The sequence below is a fragment of the Hyperoodon ampullatus genome (genome assembly GCF_949752795.1).
Source record: "Hyperoodon ampullatus genome assembly, chromosome: 4".
Classification (NCBI taxonomy): Eukaryota; Metazoa; Chordata; class Mammalia; order Artiodactyla; family Ziphiidae; genus Hyperoodon; species Hyperoodon ampullatus.
In genome coordinates, this window is record NC_136917.1 from 28,162,385 (window position 1) to 28,181,723 (window position 19,339).

At 56.3% G+C, this 19,339-nt stretch overlaps 1 protein-coding gene across 1 annotated transcript; it reads right to left on the reverse strand.

Annotated features, from left to right (window-relative positions):
* Window positions 1-2,313: 2,313 nt before the first annotated feature.
* Window positions 2,314-14,326, reverse strand: UBXN6 (UBX domain protein 6). The gene is made up of 10 exons (XM_079703610.1): window positions 14,228-14,326; window positions 10,791-10,954; window positions 10,268-10,332; window positions 9,075-9,203; window positions 5,258-5,355; window positions 4,624-4,699; window positions 3,828-3,912; window positions 3,372-3,722; window positions 3,057-3,205; window positions 2,314-2,492 (listed from the first exon to the last, which is right to left on the reverse strand). The coding sequence occupies exons 1-10, from the start codon at window positions 14,308-14,310 to the stop codon at window positions 2,367-2,369; spliced, it is 1,326 nt and encodes a 441-aa protein (XP_079559736.1). The 5' UTR covers window positions 14,311-14,326; the 3' UTR covers window positions 2,314-2,366.
* Between the last annotated feature and the right edge of the window lie 5,013 nt (window positions 14,327-19,339).

Sequence of the window (19,339 nt, forward strand, 5' to 3'; positions counted from 1 at the left end):
ATGTCTGTCGTCTTTTCAAACACGTCACTTCTGTGAGTGCTGCGTCCATTGCCCTGGGCCTGAGCCCAGCGCTCTGTGCCGTCGGGTGTCCGCTCCCCACCCCGCTGCCCCTTCTCCGCCACGCATAGACTTGTGGCATGTGTATAAAGCTTTACGCTTTCCAAAAGTGCTGTCCCACCTCTTTGTTGTGAAATCCTCAACCTCCCCACTGACCTAGTTCAAGGTGAGGGCTTCTCGGCAGGTGGCTTACGCCGGTTAATCCCTCCTGCCCCTCGGGTAGGCGAGCAGAGGTATTCCCAACCTCCAGGAGCTGAATCCTGGCTTCCAGAACCGACCGCTGGGTCAGGCCACCCCTCGGGAGTGTTGAAGCTGAGCAGCGTGGAGCCAGCCACGGCGCCTGCTGAGCCCTGGCCTCCGAGGCCCTGGAGCAGCCCTCAGACCGGGCTGTGATAGGCCCCGCAGAGGCGTCCGAGCATGCGCTGAGGACCTGGAGCTGCTGAGATTTTGGCAGAATTCACAGACTCCATCGGAACCGGGCTCCTGTCTGCCGGCCCCTCACATCATGCTGTCTTTATTGCCGCTGTTCCCGAGAGAGAAGAGTCGGCTGGCATCTCATTGTGAAGAATGGTTCAGTGTTGACTGTGGATACACCCGAGACAGGGCAACACGACCCTAGCCCCGGGGAGCTCGCCATGTGGGGGCCAGGTCCCTGCCGGGCCTGCCTCTCCTGGCAGCACCCCAATCCTCCTGGAGGGGTCCCATTCCTCTCCAGCTCCGCACGGGTGGGGCTGACAAGCACCCCAGTTGTGGGGTGAGGACCCTGGCCCCATCCAGGATGAGCTGCTGCAGGTGGGGTGAGGCTGAGTGCCGGCACAGGGAGAGGACGCAGGTGTGACTCCACCTGTGATGTGACTACCTGCAGCAGTCACGTCGCCTTAAACTGTTTCAGTTGCCACCTGACAATTTGCAGCCGACTCCTAGTGGGAGTCGAGAGCAGGGTATCAAGCTGAGGCAGTGCTGGGTTCCGGAGATGAAGCGGCAAAGGAGGATGGGCCTAGGTCCTGCCCGCACGTGAGAACAGAGCTGCCGGCGGCCCAGGTGGGAGGCAAAGCGCGTGTGGCTGACGGGGTTACCAGGGAATTTTGTTCTAATCACATTTGGGGCCTGGATGCTTTAATCTCACAGTGGCCAGAGAACCAGCCACCACTGGCCTCCGTGAAGGCAAGGGTCCAGTAGGGGCCACAGCCCGGGGCCAGGCTGCAGGTGAGAGGGAGGGGACGATCCAGATGAGTGGTCAGGAGCGGGGGCTCAGGTGTCTCCCGGCAGAGGTGTGACCGGGGGCGAGTGCCCACCCCCTCCAGGCCTTGGCCCCCCTGTCTGTGTTGGCTCCCCTTGGCTGCTGCAATGAACCGCCAGACTTGTTCTACTGGCAGTTCTGGGGGGCGGAAGTCCGACAAGGGCCTCACTGGCTCAGAATCAGGTGTCAGCAGGGTGGTTCCCGCTGGAAGCTCTAGGGGGAATCTGTTTATGTCCCTCTTCCAGCTGTTGGAGGCCAACCTTGGCATGTGGCCCCTTCCTCCACATCTCCGCATCCCTTCTGTTTTCCTCCACACATCAGAACTCACCAGGTTAACCCAGGGCCACCTCCCATCTCATCCTCAATCACAGGCCAAGTCCCTGTGTCACATAAAGTAATGCATTCACAGGTTCCAGGGAGGAGGATATGGACATCTGGGGGAGCTTGCCCTGTGGGGCCTGCAAGGCTCCGGGGCCCTGGGAAGCGCTCAGCAGGGCTGGCTCATCAGGCTGGTGGGGACAACAATTAGGAAGGTGCAGGAAGTGAAGAGCTCGCCTCAGACGTGAGGGGCTCCTGGGTGCCCAGGTGGCCGCGGGGTGTCCGCCTGGCCCCACTTCACCGGGAGCCATGGCCAGGCCTCACCTGCCGGCAGCTCTGCAGAGCTGCCACCCTATGCTGCCTCCCACGGCTTCAACTCACCACCGGGAAACTAGTCAAACACCCTATTTATTCAGGTTTAGAATTTTACACACCGTGTCCTGACAGGCCCAGTGTCTCGTTCTTGTGCCAGTCACCTCAGGGCTGGCCGCAGCACACGGGGACTGGGCCTGGGCTTCTCTAAGCAGGCTACTAGTGGCTGCCCCATCCAGGTGGCAGTCTCGGCACACGTCCACGGCCAACCAGCACCCTTCCCCATGCCTGTGGTGCCCGTGGGCAGGAGGAGGTTCCGGAGGAGGCTGGGAGGCCCCGGAGTGGTGGGGGGACTGGGGACGAGAGGAATGTGGAGGAAGCAGGGAGAGAGCATGAGACAGACCCCACAGGGGCTGAAGCCAACCCTGCTTTTATTTCATTAGAGCTTCTTGATGGCCGACAGGAGCTCGGGTTTCAGGACAGATGAGTCTGGCTGGGCCCCCGCAGCCCTGATGTCTGCTAGCACGGCTGCATCCCACGAGAAGGTCAGGAGGGCCGAGGGCACCTGCAGTGGAGTAAGAAGCCTAAGCCTCACTCTGGCCTTTACGTGACAGAGCTCCCGCTTCACGTTCAAATCTTCCTGCTGGAGCAGGGGCTGCTCCCCGCCACCGACGGCACACCCATGCACTCTCAGTCCACTCTCGTAACAGGGGCTCCTCTGATGATGACCCGGGCTTGGGGACGCCCCCTGGCCTGGCTGAAGCCAACCCAGCGTCGGGCAGCACTCAAAACTTCCTGTCCAGGCCTCCCTGAATCAGGGTCTGACCGCCCTCTAGTCCCCTCCTGCACCCTCCCCAGTAATTCCTTGCGTTTTGAACGCCACCTTGGCTCTGCGCCACAGAGGACTCTAACACACTGGGCACATTCCCAGTTTGTAGACACAGAAGTTACTCAAGATCACATGGTAAGGAAGTGGAAAGGTGGGACTCACACCCAGGGAGCCTGGCCCCAGGACCCCGTCCCCTAATGCCATCCCCAACCGAAGAGCATCCCCCTCCTCGGGGGTTTGTGCCGATTCAACAAGAACCCAGAGAACCCGAATCCACTGTGCGGGGAGCCCGTCACTCACCAGCCCGCACTCATTGAAGGCCAGGTTCTCGTCCTCCAACAACTTCTGCCCTCCCAAGGCCAGCAGCTCAAAAGGCAGCCAGTCCATCTGCAAGGCCTCCCGGACAAACGCGTACAGTGCTGCCGCCCGCTCCCGGGCGTAGAAGGTCCCTGGCGGGGGGACAAGAGTGGCGCTGGAGCTCGTGGGAGCCCCCCTGAGCCCACCCAGCCCCCTGAGCCCTCGGCCTCCTCCCCCGGGACGAGCTCAGACCAGAGCAGGCTGCTCCTGCCGGCGCACAGCGGGCCCGAGGCAGCATTGCCAGCACCCGGCACGCACCCTGGAGGAGGCAGCCGTCGGGAAAGCGCACGCGCAGCAGCGTGTACGTGTACTTGCGCATCTCCCTCTGCTCCTCCCGCTCGCGCATGGCCTTGGTCCGCAGCACGCTCAGCCGCTCCACGGCCTCTGACCGCAGCCGCTGCTCTCGCTTGAGCTCCTCCGCCGTGAGGTTGAAGAAGTCCGCAGGCAGGTCGAACTGGGAGGCCAGGGGCGAGGGCCGGAAGACCCGGCGCTGGCGGGCCAGTGTGGCCCGCACGGGCTCGGCGCGCAGCAGCTGCTCCTTGTGCTGCTCCAGGCTCTGGGGCTGGGCCAGGGCGGCCTCGCTCAGCACGTAGAACTCCTCGGGGCCCTCTGGGACACGTGGGCACGTCACTGCCGTGGCAGGGAGACCCCCGAGCCAGGCCCCTCCCACCCCTTCCCCTGGGCTCAGCCACAGCCCTTCTCTTTTTCTCTTACCCTGGTTGGGGGTCGGAAGCAGCACCTTCTGGAAGCTGATGGCCTCAAAAAACTCGTGGGTCCCTTCCAGGCAGTTAATGCGCTCCTGAGAGCGGAGCCAGAGGTCATGCGGGACCCTTGGGGCCTCCTCATGCCCCACCGGCCTCACTGCCCACCCCGCCCTTCTGGCCCAGAGTCCCCAGTCTCAGAGTGGCCGCTGCCCCTGGACAGGATGAACCCCCAAAGCTGTCTGCAGGGGTGAGCTCACAGAGGGCCTGGGATCCCAAAAGGTCAACACCAGGGTGAAGCAGGCTGAAGAGCCAAAGGACAGCGGAGGCTGGGAGTCCCCAGAAGTGGGGGAGGCAAGCTCTGGGATGCTGGATGTGGGTGGGGACCCCCAGGAGAGAGCGGGGCTCCGCCAGATGCACGGGTACCATGGGCCAGACTGCTAGGACCCTGCGATTTCTCCACAGAAACCAGAAGTCTGCGTTTGCGTGAAAAATCTCCCCAGTGCCGATGTGTTCCCAGCTAATTCAAAGAAAAGTCGAGTCACGCCGTGGGTTGGTGGCAAGAGCAGTGTACGCGTACTGTGCTCGTCCTGCGCTCTTCCTGTGCTCACGAAGCCCTCCCTCCCCGCCTGGCACCTTCTGCCCACCTCAACTCCCAAGCCCTGCAGGGGCCCTTCTGCAGCCGGCTCTGGCCACCACTGGCTGGCTGCAGACCAGCTGCTCCCACCGCCAGCCTGGGTCCTGGGTGGCCTCACAGGCCCGGCCACGCCGGCCACCCCAGGCTAAGTCACTCTGATGGCAGCCCTCACCTGGAACACCTTGTTCTGAAGCTTGATCTTCCGGTACTTCTCCTCGTCGGGATGCAGGTGGATGTTGTCCAGGTACCTGGGGCAGACAGGGGAGAGCAGCTTAGAGCCACGCCAGCTCGTGCTAAGAGTGACCCCCGGGAAGGCTGCCGTCATACCTGGTACACCCCATAGAGCCCAACCCCTGGTGCCCCCGACACTGGGCCTCCTCCTCAGTCCTGCCTCCCCCTGAGGGCGCCAAGGAGCCACCGTGGTGGGGGTGGAGCAACCAGAGCCAGAGCTGATGGGTCCCCAGAGCTGGCTTGGGGGTTGCTGAGCAACACAGACTTCTGGCCCCACCCCCGACCTACTCCCATCAGAGGAGTTGGCGGCGGGGGGGAGACCCTGCCTGCTTCACATTCTTCTGATGATCCCAAAGGGAAGCCAGGGTTGGGAACCCCCGATTCAGTAAACCTCTTCGTTCTAAACACTGGTAAACTGAGGCCCAGAGAGGCCAAGCCCCTTCCCCAAGGGCGAGGGGGAGTGAAGGGTGGGGCCTGGCCTCACTCCCAGGGCCGTGCTCCCTCCGGGGCCCCTCAGCCGATCGCGATGGAGGCCCAGGAGCTGGCACCCCGGTGGGAGGGGGCCACCTGCTCACCTGGCGATGGTGTCCACGCCCAGCTTCACCCGGTCCCGGTCCTTGTTGAACGTGTGGATCTTCATGATGGAGGCGGCCACTGGGTCGGTGGAAAAGTGCTGGGAGGAGGGAGGAAAGCTGAGTCAGAAAGCGTCCACCTCAGGGCCTGGAGGCCATGCCAGCGAAGCAGCCAGGTCTCAGCACTCAGGTGGCAGCAGTGACACCGGTGACAGTAAGAACTGTCTCACAGCAGGCCCTAGCGTGGGACAGGAGCAAACTCAACAGCAGAAAAAGGAGGAGGAAAGCCCTTTTGATGACTCCAGCCTGGGGCCTCAGCCCTGCCCTCACGTCTGGGGAAAAGGGAGCGATGGCAGCCCAGGTTACGCCACCCCTCGGGTCGACGTGACACAGACCTTTGCCTACCGCTCTGGCTTTGGTGCCCAACGCCAGCACTGAGCGCCACCAAGGGCGCAGCAGCTGAGTGCCCAGGACCTGCCGGCCACTGCGGACCTGCCGTCCCTCCTCATCCCCCATCCCTACGAGGGACGTTCTAGAAACAGATGGAGGTGGCAGAGACAGGACACAAAAGAGGTCTGTGACCTGCAGCTGCCTGGTCACTCCTGGGGGAGGCAAGATAGTGGAGACATCACTGACCGGTCCCCACATCTCGGGGGCTCCACCTGCTTCTCTGGGAGAGGAGGAGCTGCAGATGGAGAGGTCGCAGGGCCCACAGTTGATCCCTCGACCAGCCCAGCCTCTGGGCACCCCCGGGGACCCTGTGAACAGCACCCCAGCGAGGAGAGGCTGAGAATGGATAACTAAGGCGAGGGGCAAGACTGGGCAGCAGATCTGCTCACGCTCTGGATAGCCACTGCACACGGCCACACCGTGTGGTGGTGTTTCTCTGCAGCCCCAGAAAGTCACTAGTTACATGGCGAGTGGGGCTGGCACCCGCGTCAGCCCCAAAGTCATTTGCACTGCCTGGATAATGGTGGGGGTGGGGCCTCCCTGGCAGTCCAGTGGTTAAGACTCCGCGCTTCCACTGCAGGGGCCACGGGTTCCGGGTTCGATCCCTGGTCGGGGAAGTTCCACATGCCACAAGGTGTGGCCAGAAAGAAAAAAAAAAATGGTGGGGGTGAACAGCTGGGTCACCAGAGGTGATGAATCAAGAGCACAGAAGACCTGGCCCACTCAGATCTACCCCTGGGCAGCCCCGCAGAAGCCCAGCCACAGCTCCTGGAAGGCAGCTGTGGGGCTTCCACCCTGCCCCAGCTACCTTCCCTTAGCTACACTGGGGTGAGCCTTCAGCAGCCACAGCTGTGTCACTTAGTTGTCTGATCTGAACTGGGCCAGCTCTCCTGGGAACTTCAAATTGGGACCCAGCCCAGTCTGCCAGTAAGTTACCAGAGTAGGACAAAAAGACGTGTAAGGGCAGAGAAATCGGGTCTGCAGAGAAGCAGCAGTAAGATGGGGGGCGTCCTCAGGACACCGCTGAGCCAGGCTGAGCGCCCCCTACTCCAGCCTCCTCAGGACAAGCACACCCACCCACCCAGGGAAGAGCTGCAGCTCCAAATGCTGTTCTCAGATGTTCCCAGGCAGCCTGCAGCCTCGTTTAAATTAGGACCAGGGCGCATGAACGGACAAGGGGACAAAGGAACAGACACATCCAGAAAGGAACTGAATCCATGTAGGGATCTACTTTGTGATAACGGCATATTTCACGGTGGCCAAAAGACAGGTGTTTCAATAAATGAGGATTGGGGAAAACTGGATAACTATCCGGGAAAAAAAAAGAAATAACACTAGCTCCATGCATCTTATTCTACACAGGTATAATTCTAGTGGGATCAAAGCTTTAAACAGGGCTTCCCTGGTGGCGCAGTGGTTGAGAGTCCGCCTGCCGATGCAGGGGATGCGGGTTCATGCCCGGGTCCAGGAAGATCCCACATGCCGTGGAGCGGCTAGGCCCATGAGCCATGGCCACTGAGCCTGCACGTCCGGAGCCTGTGCTCCGCAACGGGAGAGGCCACAACAGTGAGAGGCCCGCATACCGCAAAAAAAAAAAAAAAAAAAAAAAGCTTTAAACATTAAACAAAGCAAACAACAAAAGACAAAACAGAAAAGCACTAGAAAAACCATGGAAGAGTTGTTTTAATCCTGAAGTGGGGAAGGCCTTCCTGAGTAGGTCACAAAACCCAGAAGCCATAAAGTAAGACCGACACATTGAATTACATAGAGATTAAAAATTTCTACATGGCCATATGACCATAAGCCAACTCTAAAAGTAAACAACTGGAGAAAAATATTCACAACTCAGATCATAGGCAAAAGGCTAGTTTTTCCTAATATGTAAAGAGTGCCTACAAATCAATAAGAAAAAAAAACCCACCACCCAACACAAAAATGGGCAAAGGATGCATTCTCATATGAAAACACAGCCAACCTAAGCCAAAAAAAGGAAATGCAAACTAAAACTATGCTGAGATATTATTTTTACCAATCAGTTTGGGTAAAGACAAAAAATGTTTGGTAACCCACAGTGACAATGGGGGACAGGGAAATGGGTATTTTCTCACACACTGCTGGGTGAGTGTGAATCAGGACAACCCACATGGAGGTTCATCTGGTGACAACTATCCAAAGCCCTACACGCTGTCCTCTGTCCCAACAACTCTGCTTCTGGAATGGAGCCTACAGCTCAAAGTGATGTACAGACAAGGTTTTCATCATAAATATTGTCCTCACTAGCAAAAGACTGGAAACTTCCTATGCGCTTATCAACACGGGGTTGGTTAAAGAGTCAGGGAACAATTTGCCATGAGTCATCATGCAATCACTGTGGAGAATGCAGGCTTTTGAACTGCTCAGAAAAAAACAGAGAGCTGTGACACAGCCAATGGGGTAAAAATGTTAGCAACTGGAAAATGTGAGTAAGATGGGCAGAATGACATACATATTTGTGACCTGATCCCTGGAACCTGGGAGTATGTTATGGGTCAGGGGGTGTGGAGGTGACAGATGGAGTTAGCCTGCTGATCAGTGGACCTTAAAATAGGGAGATTAGCTTGGATTAGCCAGGTGAGCCCAATGGAATCACAAGGGCCCTTAAAAGGGGGAAGAGATAGAGAGAGAGAAGCAGAGAGATGGCAGCTGGGAAAGACCTGGCCTGGCACCGCTGGCTGTGAAGACGGAGAAGGAGCCATGGAGTACAGACAGCCTGACTCCCCCTAGGGCTCCCAGAAGGCACACTGCCCTGCAGCCAACTTGACTGTGGCCCTGTGAGACCCAACTCCCACTTCTAATTTCCACAATTATAAGAGGCATGCTGTCTGGAGGCACCAAGTTCGTAGTAATCTGTCAGAACAGTAATAGGACACTCCCACCCTGAGTAAAGGATGTTCACATGTTCTTTTTGTTCTTGCGATTTTTCTTTAGGTTTTAAATTATTTCCAAATACAGAGTTTTAAGGGGAAAAAAATGTGGAAGTTCTTTCTGTACTGATATAATACCTAGCAGTTTCCACGTCAGGCGTGAACGGTACATTACCTTTTACGTAAAACAAACACACAGCACGTGTGGCAGATATAGATGCATCGGTAGTTTGTGCATATTTGGAGCATCTCTGAAAAGGGGCCTAGACTACTTACAGCTGCTGCCTCAGGGAGAATGGCCATGAGGTGGGTGGGAGGTGGTTTTTCCCCGCCTACCCTTCTGTATCTTGAATTCCGTCCCTCAGGTAAGTATTCCCTCTTTAGAGAGGTTAGAAAAGAACCACAGCATATGCTCTGTGCCACCCGGGCTTCCGGGGGGTGGCTCCGGCACCGGGGCCGGCACTCACCGAGAGAATGGCCTCTCTGATGCAGGCGTCCCGCTGGTCCTTCCTCAGGATGGCCCCTGTGAGCGGGCAGGTGAAGTACACTCCGGGCACTGCCAGGTGGGTTGAGCCCTCCTCTTTGGGCTTGGGCACCTGGGAGGATGGGTGAGGGTGTCTGAGCCTAGACTGTGGACAGAGGCCACCCCGAGCTGCCCGAGTGCCACAATCCTGAGAGCGTGGCCCTGGGAGCCAGACATCCTGGTCCCAATGCTGTCCCCTCTGCCTATTAGCCATGGGACACCGTGGCCCAGTGGCCAAGCCCCTCTGAGCCTGTCTTCTGGTCTGTAAGATGTCCTCGAGGGACCACCTCAGAATTCAACAAGGTAAGGAACGGAAAGCGTGGAGCAGCTCCGGACATGGTGTAAGTGCTGAATTGATCGTTCCTGCTCTTCCTGCCCCCCTACCTGGTGAGGAAGGGGCTTTGGTGGGAGAGTGAGGAGTCACGGTGCCCTGGACGAGTCCCAGCCTTGTTCTGGGCCTCAATTCCTAGGTAATATCCAGGGTCCCTTCCATTCTGAAACTCAGTGAGGCCTCACAGCTGGTGCTGCTCAGAACACAGTTTCTGCCAAGTCCTCCTTTGAGGCCTGCCTCCTCCAGGAAGGCCTCCCTGACTACACCAGTCTCCGTGGTGCCCTCCTGTATCCGAGGAAGGCAGCAGAGGGCAGCGCTAAGGCTAAGGGCTTTGGACTCAAGACAGACTGGGGTTCCAGTCCTGCCCCTGCTGGTTTCGAGGTGCATAACCAAGGGCACCGGGCCTCACCTCTCTGAACCTCAGTTTTCTCTTCTGAAAAGTGGGAACTGTAACAGCACCTACCTTCATGGGGTTACAGGGGAGGGAGGGAACTTAACGGAGGTGCAGTTCCTCCCCCAGGGCCTGGGCCTGGTGTCATTAGATGCCAAGCACGCAGGTCCCAGATGACACCGCCCTCAACCACGGGGATCCCCAGCATCCTGAGGCCAGAGATGACCTCGATCCACCCCGCTGTCCCTTCTGCATCTCCCCACCCTCTCCAGCACCAGATGCTTACCGCCCAGGGCTGGGCACCAATCAGACCAAACACAGAAGAGAGCCCAAGCGGGCACTCTGAGGGCTCCCAGCTCCCCCGCCCGCCCCAGGCCACCCCTTGGGTGTCATGCTGCCAGCGTGATGCTTTTACCGGGTTGGTCCCTGGGGCCTCTGGGCTCCCACTGACAGTCGCTTCAGCTTGAAGTTCCTTTCTCACTGCGGGGAGAGGCAGGGACGGGTCAGCGTGCGAGCCAGGCACACCATTCCCCGGCACGGACCCTCGTGTGGGTCAAATTCTAGTCCTTCCAGCTCGAGGTCCTCCCAGCCCGCCAACCTCTCCATGCCCCCAGGCTGCGCCAGGCCACATGCTCCCCCTCCTCCTCTGAGTCCCAACCCTCCCCTCCGCAACCTCCCTGACATCCGTGCCGCCCAGACCACAGCAGACCCCTTGGCATTTCCACCTGCATGGCCCCTTTGTGGACTGGCTCACAGCTGTGATTTAAACCCTCCTCCCACCCCGAATCGCTGGCTATGAAATTATTTTCAGCCAGAGCCAAGCACAGGACCTGGAACGCATGAAAAGTCAAGGATCAGCCTCGAGGACAGAGGGGCAGAGGCCCGCTCCACCGCCCCCCCGTCCCCACCCCCGTGGCCCAAGGACAGCCGAGGCTCACCCTGGCTCCGGATGGACTCCTGTGACGTGGGGCCCCGCGCCCTGGGCTGCTTCTGCTCGAGCCGGGCCAGGGCCGCCGCGGCCGCCATCTGCGCCTCATCGGTGGGTCCCTGGCGGGGCTGCCGGAGCGCCGGCTTGCTGGGCTTTTCTTTGGGGGCCTTCTCCCTAGGGAGATGTGGTGGGACCGTGAGGTGACGTGGGGGCAGATAGAAGAGCTTTTGTCCCTCTCCCACTTCTGCTCCTGCCCCAGCAGACAGACATGGGCCACTGCCCCAGGGGCCACCACGGCCACCAGACCGGTCTAACACAGACGGAGGAGCCTCAGGAGGCAGACAGTGACTCTGCTTCCCGCCCTGCCCGCCACTTTGGACAAATCCTGCACCGGCCTGGGCCTCGGAGTCATCTGTCAGGCGAGGTAAGAGCACGCCTACCGTCCGCAGGGCTGACGCTCTTCGGCCCCTTCCCTGAGCGAGAGGCTCCACCCTTACTGTCTACGAGGGTGAGACATGGAGGCTTCATCTACTGAGCACCTACTGTGTGCCAGACAGCGCACCAGGAGCTAGCTGTCGCTCAGCGCGTCTATTACGCATGGCAACGTGTCTCCCAGCGAGTGCTCCAGACGCCCATTCACAAGCCCCAGAGGGTCACGGAAGCTCGGGCAGCAGGCCAGGCCGCACGCAGGCCCTGCGTGGAGTGTTACAAGGATCTGGTTTAGGGACTTCCCTGGCGGTCCCATGGTTAGGACTCGGTGCTCTCACTGTCTTGGGCTCGGGTTTGATCCCTGGTCAGGGAACTAAGATCCGGCATGCTGCGCAGCATGGCCCAAAAAAACCCCAAACAAACAAAGATCTGGTTTAATCTCCTCTCCACCCTGGGAAGTAGGCAGGGTGATCATCCCACAGGATGGACAGCTTCCTAACCCAACCTAGCTCGAGAACGACCTGGCCTTGACGTTCCAGCAGAGATGGCCTTCTTCCCACCAGGGTCTCACTCACCTGCCTCACCCTCCTTTCCTCAGGACCCTCTCCTGATGCCACTAGTTGGAATCATCTGTGCTATATCTCTAGAACCTTCTCAGGAGCCAAGGCTCTGAGTTCATGGCCCTCATGCTTCCCACTCTGCTCAGACACCCAGGCAGCCCTCTTTTCTTGTCTCCAGGCCTCCGGGAGCTTCCTGCCCATCCTGGCCCCTCTCTCCCGCCCTCCCAACAGCTGAGAGTTTCAGGTCGAAGAAAAGACAAGTCACGTAGTGCCACCCTAGCCCCATCTTTCCATGAAAACGCCATTTTTCCAAGACCCCTCACTCACCTGCTTCATGGCTCCTCTGGGCAGCCAGAGGGATCCTTCTAAAGCCCAGTCACTCCTCTGCACAAAGCCCTCTCATCCCATGCAGGACAGAATCCTGCAGCCTCCGCACGCTACAGGCCCTTCACAACCTGCTCCTTTCCCTTGTTCACTCCTATCTAAACTCCCTGCTGTTCTTCACACAGACCCAACCTCCTACCACAGGACCTTTGCACTTTCTGTGCCTTCTGCCTGGAGTGTTCTGCCTGAGAGGGACAGGCACCGCTTCAACTGTGTGTGTGTGTGTGTGTGAGAGAGAGAGACAGAGACAGAGACAGAGAGACGGGTTGATTTCCACACGGCTGAGTCTCACCTCATCCAGCTCTCGCTCAAAAGTCACCTTCTCAGAGAGGCATTCCCAGACCGCCTAACAGTCACCCACATGGTTCACTCTCTGGACCCTGTTTATTTTTCTTCAGGGCCGATCTTTCATCATTTATGTATTGTTCTACTTGTCCACCTCTCCCCACTACAACGTGAGCCCTGAGAGGGCAGGGATTTTCATGCTGTAACAGTGCTGGACACACACCCTCGCACGCACCCTGAGTCTCCAGTCCGGCTCCAGGTATGTCACAGAAGCTTGGATCTCCATGTGACTCCCCTCTCCTGTCCTCCCAGGCCTCCAGTCTGACACAGCCATCAGCCCCCACCTCCTTCCTGTCACACACAGTCCAGATGCACCAGCCCCCCACCTCCACCTGCTACTTGATGAACAAATGAATGAACCCCCTTGTCTGGCCCACGGCTCTCCCTGGGCCCCTCTTAAGCTGCCCTCCTCCCCTGTCACCGCCCCAGGCTCCCAGGACCTGCACTTCCCTCCCGTACTCATGGATCTGACCCTCATGGGCCTCCTTTGTCCCACTACTCCTTTGTCCCCTCCCAAGAACCCCAGGGGCCCCCAATCCTCGTGACAGATGCCCTGATGTCCTTGCCACGCACCCACTCTCCCTCACCCACCCCCACTGCCTCATGATGCCCTCACCACCCCTTCCTGCCAGCCTCCCTGCCTCTCCTCCGACCCCCTCCCAGCCCCGACCTCTTCACAATCCCTTCCATTATGCCTCACAGACCCCTCCCCAGGCTGACCTCTTTCTTCAGTCACTCCCGAACCTAAACCCCTCGGGTCCCCCAGCCCCCTCTGTAGCTCCTGGTAGCAGCCCCAGCCCCTCCTGAACTCCCTCTTCTCATCCCATCCCCCCCAGTGGAGCCTCCTTCTCAGCCCACCGGCCCTCAGTCTGGCATCCTCACCTGCTCCAGCTCTTCACTATCCTCTGCACAGCACTGGCCCCTCACACCTGCCCATGGAGTCTCCATTGTGGCCCCAGGCCCTTCTCTTCTCCAAGTCCTCCCCAGATAAGTCACAGAGGCCTGGAAATGCAGGCCACCTCCCCTCCCCTCCCAGGTCACCCTCGGGACCTCCAGGCCACTCAGCCATCACCCACGAGGCCCCCCCACCTCCTTCCGGTAGCAGACTCCCCCAGCTCCCCAGCTCCACCCACCTGCCTCCCTTCTCCTCCCAGACCTTCCTCAGCCCCTCGCAGAACCCACCACCCACCCAGTGCATCCACACCTCCCAAGTCCCTGACCACCCTTCCAACAACGCCTCAGGCTCCCTGGCCTTCCAGATCCTCAACCCGTCCTCCCTCCTGCTCCAGAACCAAGGCCCAGACCCCCATCGCCACAGAGTCTAAGCCTCACGACTTTTTGCGACCCCAGCTCTACCTGTTTCTCCAGGCTCAGTCCCCAATCTCTGGTCACCTAGATTCCCCCAAGCCCTATGCGATGCCTCTTCAGGGCCCCTTCTCCGCATCCCCAGCCTCTCCCTTACCGCCCGCCCTAACCCCCTAGGGTCTCTCCAGGGACCCCCCTCACTTTCTGCAGCCCCGCCCCCTCCAGCCTCGCCCCCTCCTGCCCCGCCCCCGGAGGCCTCCCCTCCCCCCGACTCCCACTCCCTCCCTCTTGCCCCGCCCCCCGAGGTTTCTCCCCACGCTCTCTCTGCCGCCCCTCCCGGCCTCTCGTCTTCCCTGGCCTCCCCGCCCCTCCCCCTCCGCTGATCTCCGCCCCCGGGCCTCAAGCCTCAGCGCCTGTCACGCACCCCACCGACTCAGTGAGCTTCTGACCGGGCCCCGCACTCTTGAACTTGACGTCGGCCTTGATCTCTTGGAAGAATTTCTTCATGGTGGCGGCGGGCCCGGCGGCGGGGGGCCGCGGGGGGGAGGGGGGCGCAGGGGCCAGTAAGGGAGGGGCCGGTAGGAGCCAACAACCGGAAAGAAAATACTGGGCCGCCGGAAGTCCCGCCTTCCCGAGGGCAGCCCACGTGACAATCGGTCAGACGCCGCTTTCTAGATCTCCGCGCCTTGCTGGCCCGGAGTGAGCGCTCTGCACTGTCGGGCCGCGTCTCGGTGGTTCTCCTGGACTCTGTTGCCAGGGGCAACGAGGGCGCTTCCAGCGGGAGGCTGTGCTTGGGCGCCTTCCACCGCGTTCCCCAAGGAGTGAGTGACAGGAGAGGGAGGGACAGAACTACAACCCCACGGAGAAAGCGCTGGCCTTGTCCGTTTCCCTCCTCAAGAACCATCTCTGGCTCCCCGGCGGTTACGTGATAAAGCCCCAACTCAATGTGGGGACATTCAAGGTCCCCACAAGCCAACCCGGTGGTCCGCCCTAGTAGTCCCCCACGCACACAGTGTGGGAGAGAATGAAGAGGATGCACAGAGCTGGGGCTTGGGGACCCACGATGGCGGACCCCACGGGGTTTAAATTAAGGAGATCGGGAGATTATCCTCAGAGCATTGACGAAGTTTAAGGAAGAATGGAAGAATCTGGTGCCGCCCAAACTTTAACCTTCCTGAATTTCAGTTTCCTATTTATGAAATGGGGATAAGAATAGCACCTGCTGGACTTCCCTAGTGGCTTAGTGGTTAAGAATCCGACTGCCAGTGCAGGGGACACGGGTTCCAGCCCTGGTCTGGGAAGATCCCACATGCCGTGGAGCAACTAAGCCCGTGTGCCACAACTACTGCAGCCTGCATGCCTAGAGCCTGTGCTCCGCAACAAAGAAGCCACCGCAGTGAGAAGGCCGCACACCTCAACAAAGAGTAGCCCTCGCTTGCCGCAACTACAGAAAGCCCGCGCACAGCAACAAAGACCCAATGCAGCCAATAAATAAAGAAAAAAGAAAAAAAAAAAGAATCCACCTGCCAATGCAGAGACACAGGTTGGATCCCTGGTCTGGGAAGATCCCACATGCCGCAGAGCAACTAAGCCCATGCACCACAACTACTGAAGCCCGTGCACCTAGAGCCCATGCTCTGCAACAAGAGAAGCCACCGCAGTGAGAAGCCCGGGCACCACAACAAACAGTAGCCCCTGCTCGCTGCAACTAGAGAAAGCCCGTGTGCAGCAACGAAGACCCAATGCAGCCAAAAAATAAATAAATAAAAATTTAAAAAATGTGAATGCCGGGAGGCGGAGATCACTGGGGTCCAGGTTGAAGGCTGCCTACCATACTAGAGCACTGAGTAAAACTGCAATAGATGAGACACTGCCCACTGGTTTACAGTGTAGAAAGCATACTATGGAAAAACAAGGCAGGGAAGAAGGGCAAAACTCTTAACACTGGTTATTTGGGTTGGGGGGATTACAGAGGATTTTTCTCTTTTTTTTCCCCTAGTTTCCAAGTTTTCTTTAATGGGGTTCTATGACTTTTATGATAGAAAATAATATTTTAAAATACAAGACGAATGGGACTTCCCTGGCAGTCCAATAATTAAGACTCCGTGCTTCCTCTGCAGGGGGCATGTGTTCTACCCCTGGTCTGGGAACTACGATCCCATATGCCTCGCAGTGCAGCCAAAAAAATTTAAAAATAAAAGAAGGACTTCCCTGGTAGTCCAGTGGTTAAGACTCCACACTTTGAATGCAGGGGCATGGGTTTGATTCCTGGGCGGGGACGTTCCGCATTAGTTTCCACTAATAGAAGAAAAAAATAAATAAAATATAAGACAGTTGGGGGACTTCCATGGTGGCACAGTGGTTAAGAATCTGCCTGCCAATGCAGGGGACACAAGTTCGAGCCCTGGTCTGGGAAGATCCCAGATGCAGCGGAGCAACTAAGCCTGTGCACCACAACTACTGAGCCTGCGCTCTAGAGCCCATGAGCCACAACTGCTGAGCCCACGGGCCGCAACTACTAAAGCCTGCACGCCTAGAGCCCGTGCTCTACATCAAGAAAAGCCACCGCAATGAGAAGCCCGCACACCGCAAGGATAAGTAGCCTCTGCTCGCCGCAACTAGAGGAATCTCATGCGCAGCAACGAAGACCCAACACAGCCCAAAAAAAAAAAAAAGACAATTGGATTAAGCCTCTAGGTCTAATTTATGGGAATTACAAGGGATGGACAAAGAATAAAACAGCCTCACAAGGGAATTCCCTGGCGGTCCAGTGGTTAGGACTTGGCACTTTCACTGCTGAGGGCCCGGGTTCAATCCCTGGTCGGGGAAATAAGATTCCACAAGCCGAGTGGCATGCTCCGTCCCCTGCCAAAAAAAAAAAACAAACAGCCTCATGAGGAGATAGACAAATCCAGACTGTGAGACATTCTCCAAGCCGACTGACCTGTTTGCTCTAGAACATCAACGTTGTAAAAAATAAACAAGATTCTAAGTAAAAGGGATTAGAGGAATATAATCTTTACTTGTAATGCAAGAACCTTGATTTGATCCCTGTTTTTAAAAAAAGCTGCAAAAACTTCTTAGAACAATGAAAATTAGAAATGGACTGAATATTAAATAATATCTTGGCATAAATATGAATTTTCTTTGCTGTGATAAAAGTATCGCACTTATGTAATAAAACGTCCCTATTCTTAGGAAATGCTGAAGTATTTAGGGGTGAAGGGTCATGATGGATGTATGAAACTTTCAAATGTTTAAAAACAAATACGTATATATTCACACACATATATAAAACACATATGGAAAAATGTTAACAATTGTTGAATATAGGTGTAAGGTTGTGGTGCTTTTAAAATATGTCCATAAAGTCTTTGGTGCTCCTACTTTCCAAAGGTGGAGCCTAATTCCCCTCTCCTTGAATGTGGGCTGGACTTGGTGACTCACTTTTTTTTTTTTTTTTTTTGTGAATGGCGAAGAGGGTTGCTCTTTATTTGACTTTCTCAAAGGCTCCAGTATGCTCAGTAAAGTTTCAGCTCATTCTGGGATGGAAGGAAAGGAACAGTGCGGACTAAATGTAGCATAATGTGACAAATATGACATAATGCTTGTTCAGTGGTATCCTTTGTTTTCATGGTTTGAGATAGAGAAAACTAATTAAGTGGCTGAATTTGGACAGGAATCCAGGTCTTTTAACTCTCCATCAAGCAAATAGTCTTTTTTTTTTCTCACTATACAATACTATTTGGACAACAGAGAAAAAAGTTTTTTCCTAAGCCACGGAGACTTAAGTTTGGCAGTGCACCAAAATCATGATTTGATGTTAGATCTCAAAGCTGGAAGTAAGTTTTTGTTTTTTGGCTCTTTAATTTTTGAAATGGCAAGTTACCTTTATAGGTTGGGACAGTATCCAACTTCCCTTTTTTTTTTTTTTTTTTGCGGTACGCGGGCCTCTCACTGTTGTGGCCTCTCCCGTTGCGGAGCATAGGCGCCGGACGCGCAGGCTCAGCGGCCATGGCTCACGGGCCCAGCCGCTCCGCGGGATGTGGGATCTTCCCGGACCGGGGCACGAACCTGTGTCCCCTGCATCGGCAGGCGGACTCCCAACCACTGCGCCACCAGGGAAACCAGATGTGGACCATTTTTAAAGTCTGTATGGAATTTGTTATAATGTTGCTTCTGTTTTCTGTTTTGGTTTTTTGGCTCTGAGGCATGTGGGATCTTAGCTCCCTGACCAGGGATCGAACCTGCACCCCCTGCATTGGAAGGAGAAGTCTCAACATCTGGACCGCCAGGGAAGACCCTAAAGGGTCCATACTTTTAATCCCTGGGGTCACCAGAATAGTGCTCCCTAAAAATGACCATGCCTTAATCCTGAGAACCTGTGAATATGGTGACATTTGTGGCAAAAGAGATGCTGCAGATGTCACTAAATCAGGAACCTTGAGATGTGGACATGATCCTGGATTCTTTGAATGTGCCCCACGAAATCACAGGGTCCTTATAAGAAGGAGGCAGGAGGGTCAGAGAAGATGTGACGACCACAGCAGTATGAGAAGGACATGATTTGCTATTGCAGCTTTGAAGATGGAGGAAGAAGCCACAAGCCAAGGAACGCAGGCGGCTTCTAGGAACTGGAAAAGGCAAGGAAACTGATTCTCCCCTCAAGCCTCCAGAAGGAGTGCAATTCTGCCTATATTTGGATTTTAGCCCAGTGAGACCCATTTGGGTCTTTTGACCTCCAGAATGGTCAAAATAGATTTGCATTGTTTTAAGCCACTAAGTTTGTAGTAATCTGTTACGAAAGCAATAGGAAATGAATACAACCCCTAGACTAAATAACCCTAGGAAACAAGTACTGATATTTCTCACCGATTTATAGGAGAGGTTGCAAAGTTCTGGATGGACTTGTTCATATCCCCGCAGCTTGCAGAGGGATGATTCAAACCCAGGACCATCAGACCCCAATCACACTTCAGTGGGTGCTTCTTGAACCATAATGCAAACTCAAATCCCATGGGGAACTTGTTTATGTATTTTTAAAAATACTGATTTATTTATTAACTTATTTTGGCTGTGCTGGGTCTTAGTTGCAGTGCATGTGATCTTTGTTGCGGCATGAGGGATCTTTAGTCGGAGCATGCGGGCTTCTTAGTTGGGACATGTGGACTTCTTAGTTGCAGGATCGAACCCCGGCCCCCTTCCTTGGCAGCACGGAGTCTTACCCAGTGGACCACCAGGCAAGTCCTGGGAGCTTATTTAAAGGCAGATTTTGTTGCCTCTGGTCTTGAGGGGGCTGCGATTCTGCATTTCTGACAACACCCTCCTGGGGAGAATGAATGAGGCAGGAATGAATGAATGAATGTTACCCTCACAGCTCAGGTAAGGAGAAGCTCTGGGGCAAATGTTGAACATTCCCAGATTCCAATCCCCCGGTGCTATCCCTCTGCCTCAGTTTCCTTATCTGGAAAGCAGGGGTGAAAAATAACAACTGACATGGGAATGAAATTAACCATGTTAAATGCTTACTATATGT

What these genes read in the sequence shown, in the direction of transcription:
- UBXN6 (XM_079703610.1), bottom strand. Translation starts at nt 14,310, where the DNA reads ATGAAGAAATTCTTCCAAGAGATCAAGGCCGACGTCAAGTTCAAGAGT. An exon ending in AGGCCCCAGGGACCAACCCG is followed by an intron (nt 9,204 to 10,267) that starts GTAAAAGCATCA and finishes CCATCCTCCCAG; the next exon opens with GTGCCCAAGCCCAAAGAGGA. An exon ending in CGACGGCTGCCTCCTCCAGG is followed by an intron (nt 3,206 to 3,371) that starts GTGCGTGCCGGG and finishes TCCCCCCGCCAG; the next exon opens with GGACCTTCTACGCCCGGGAG.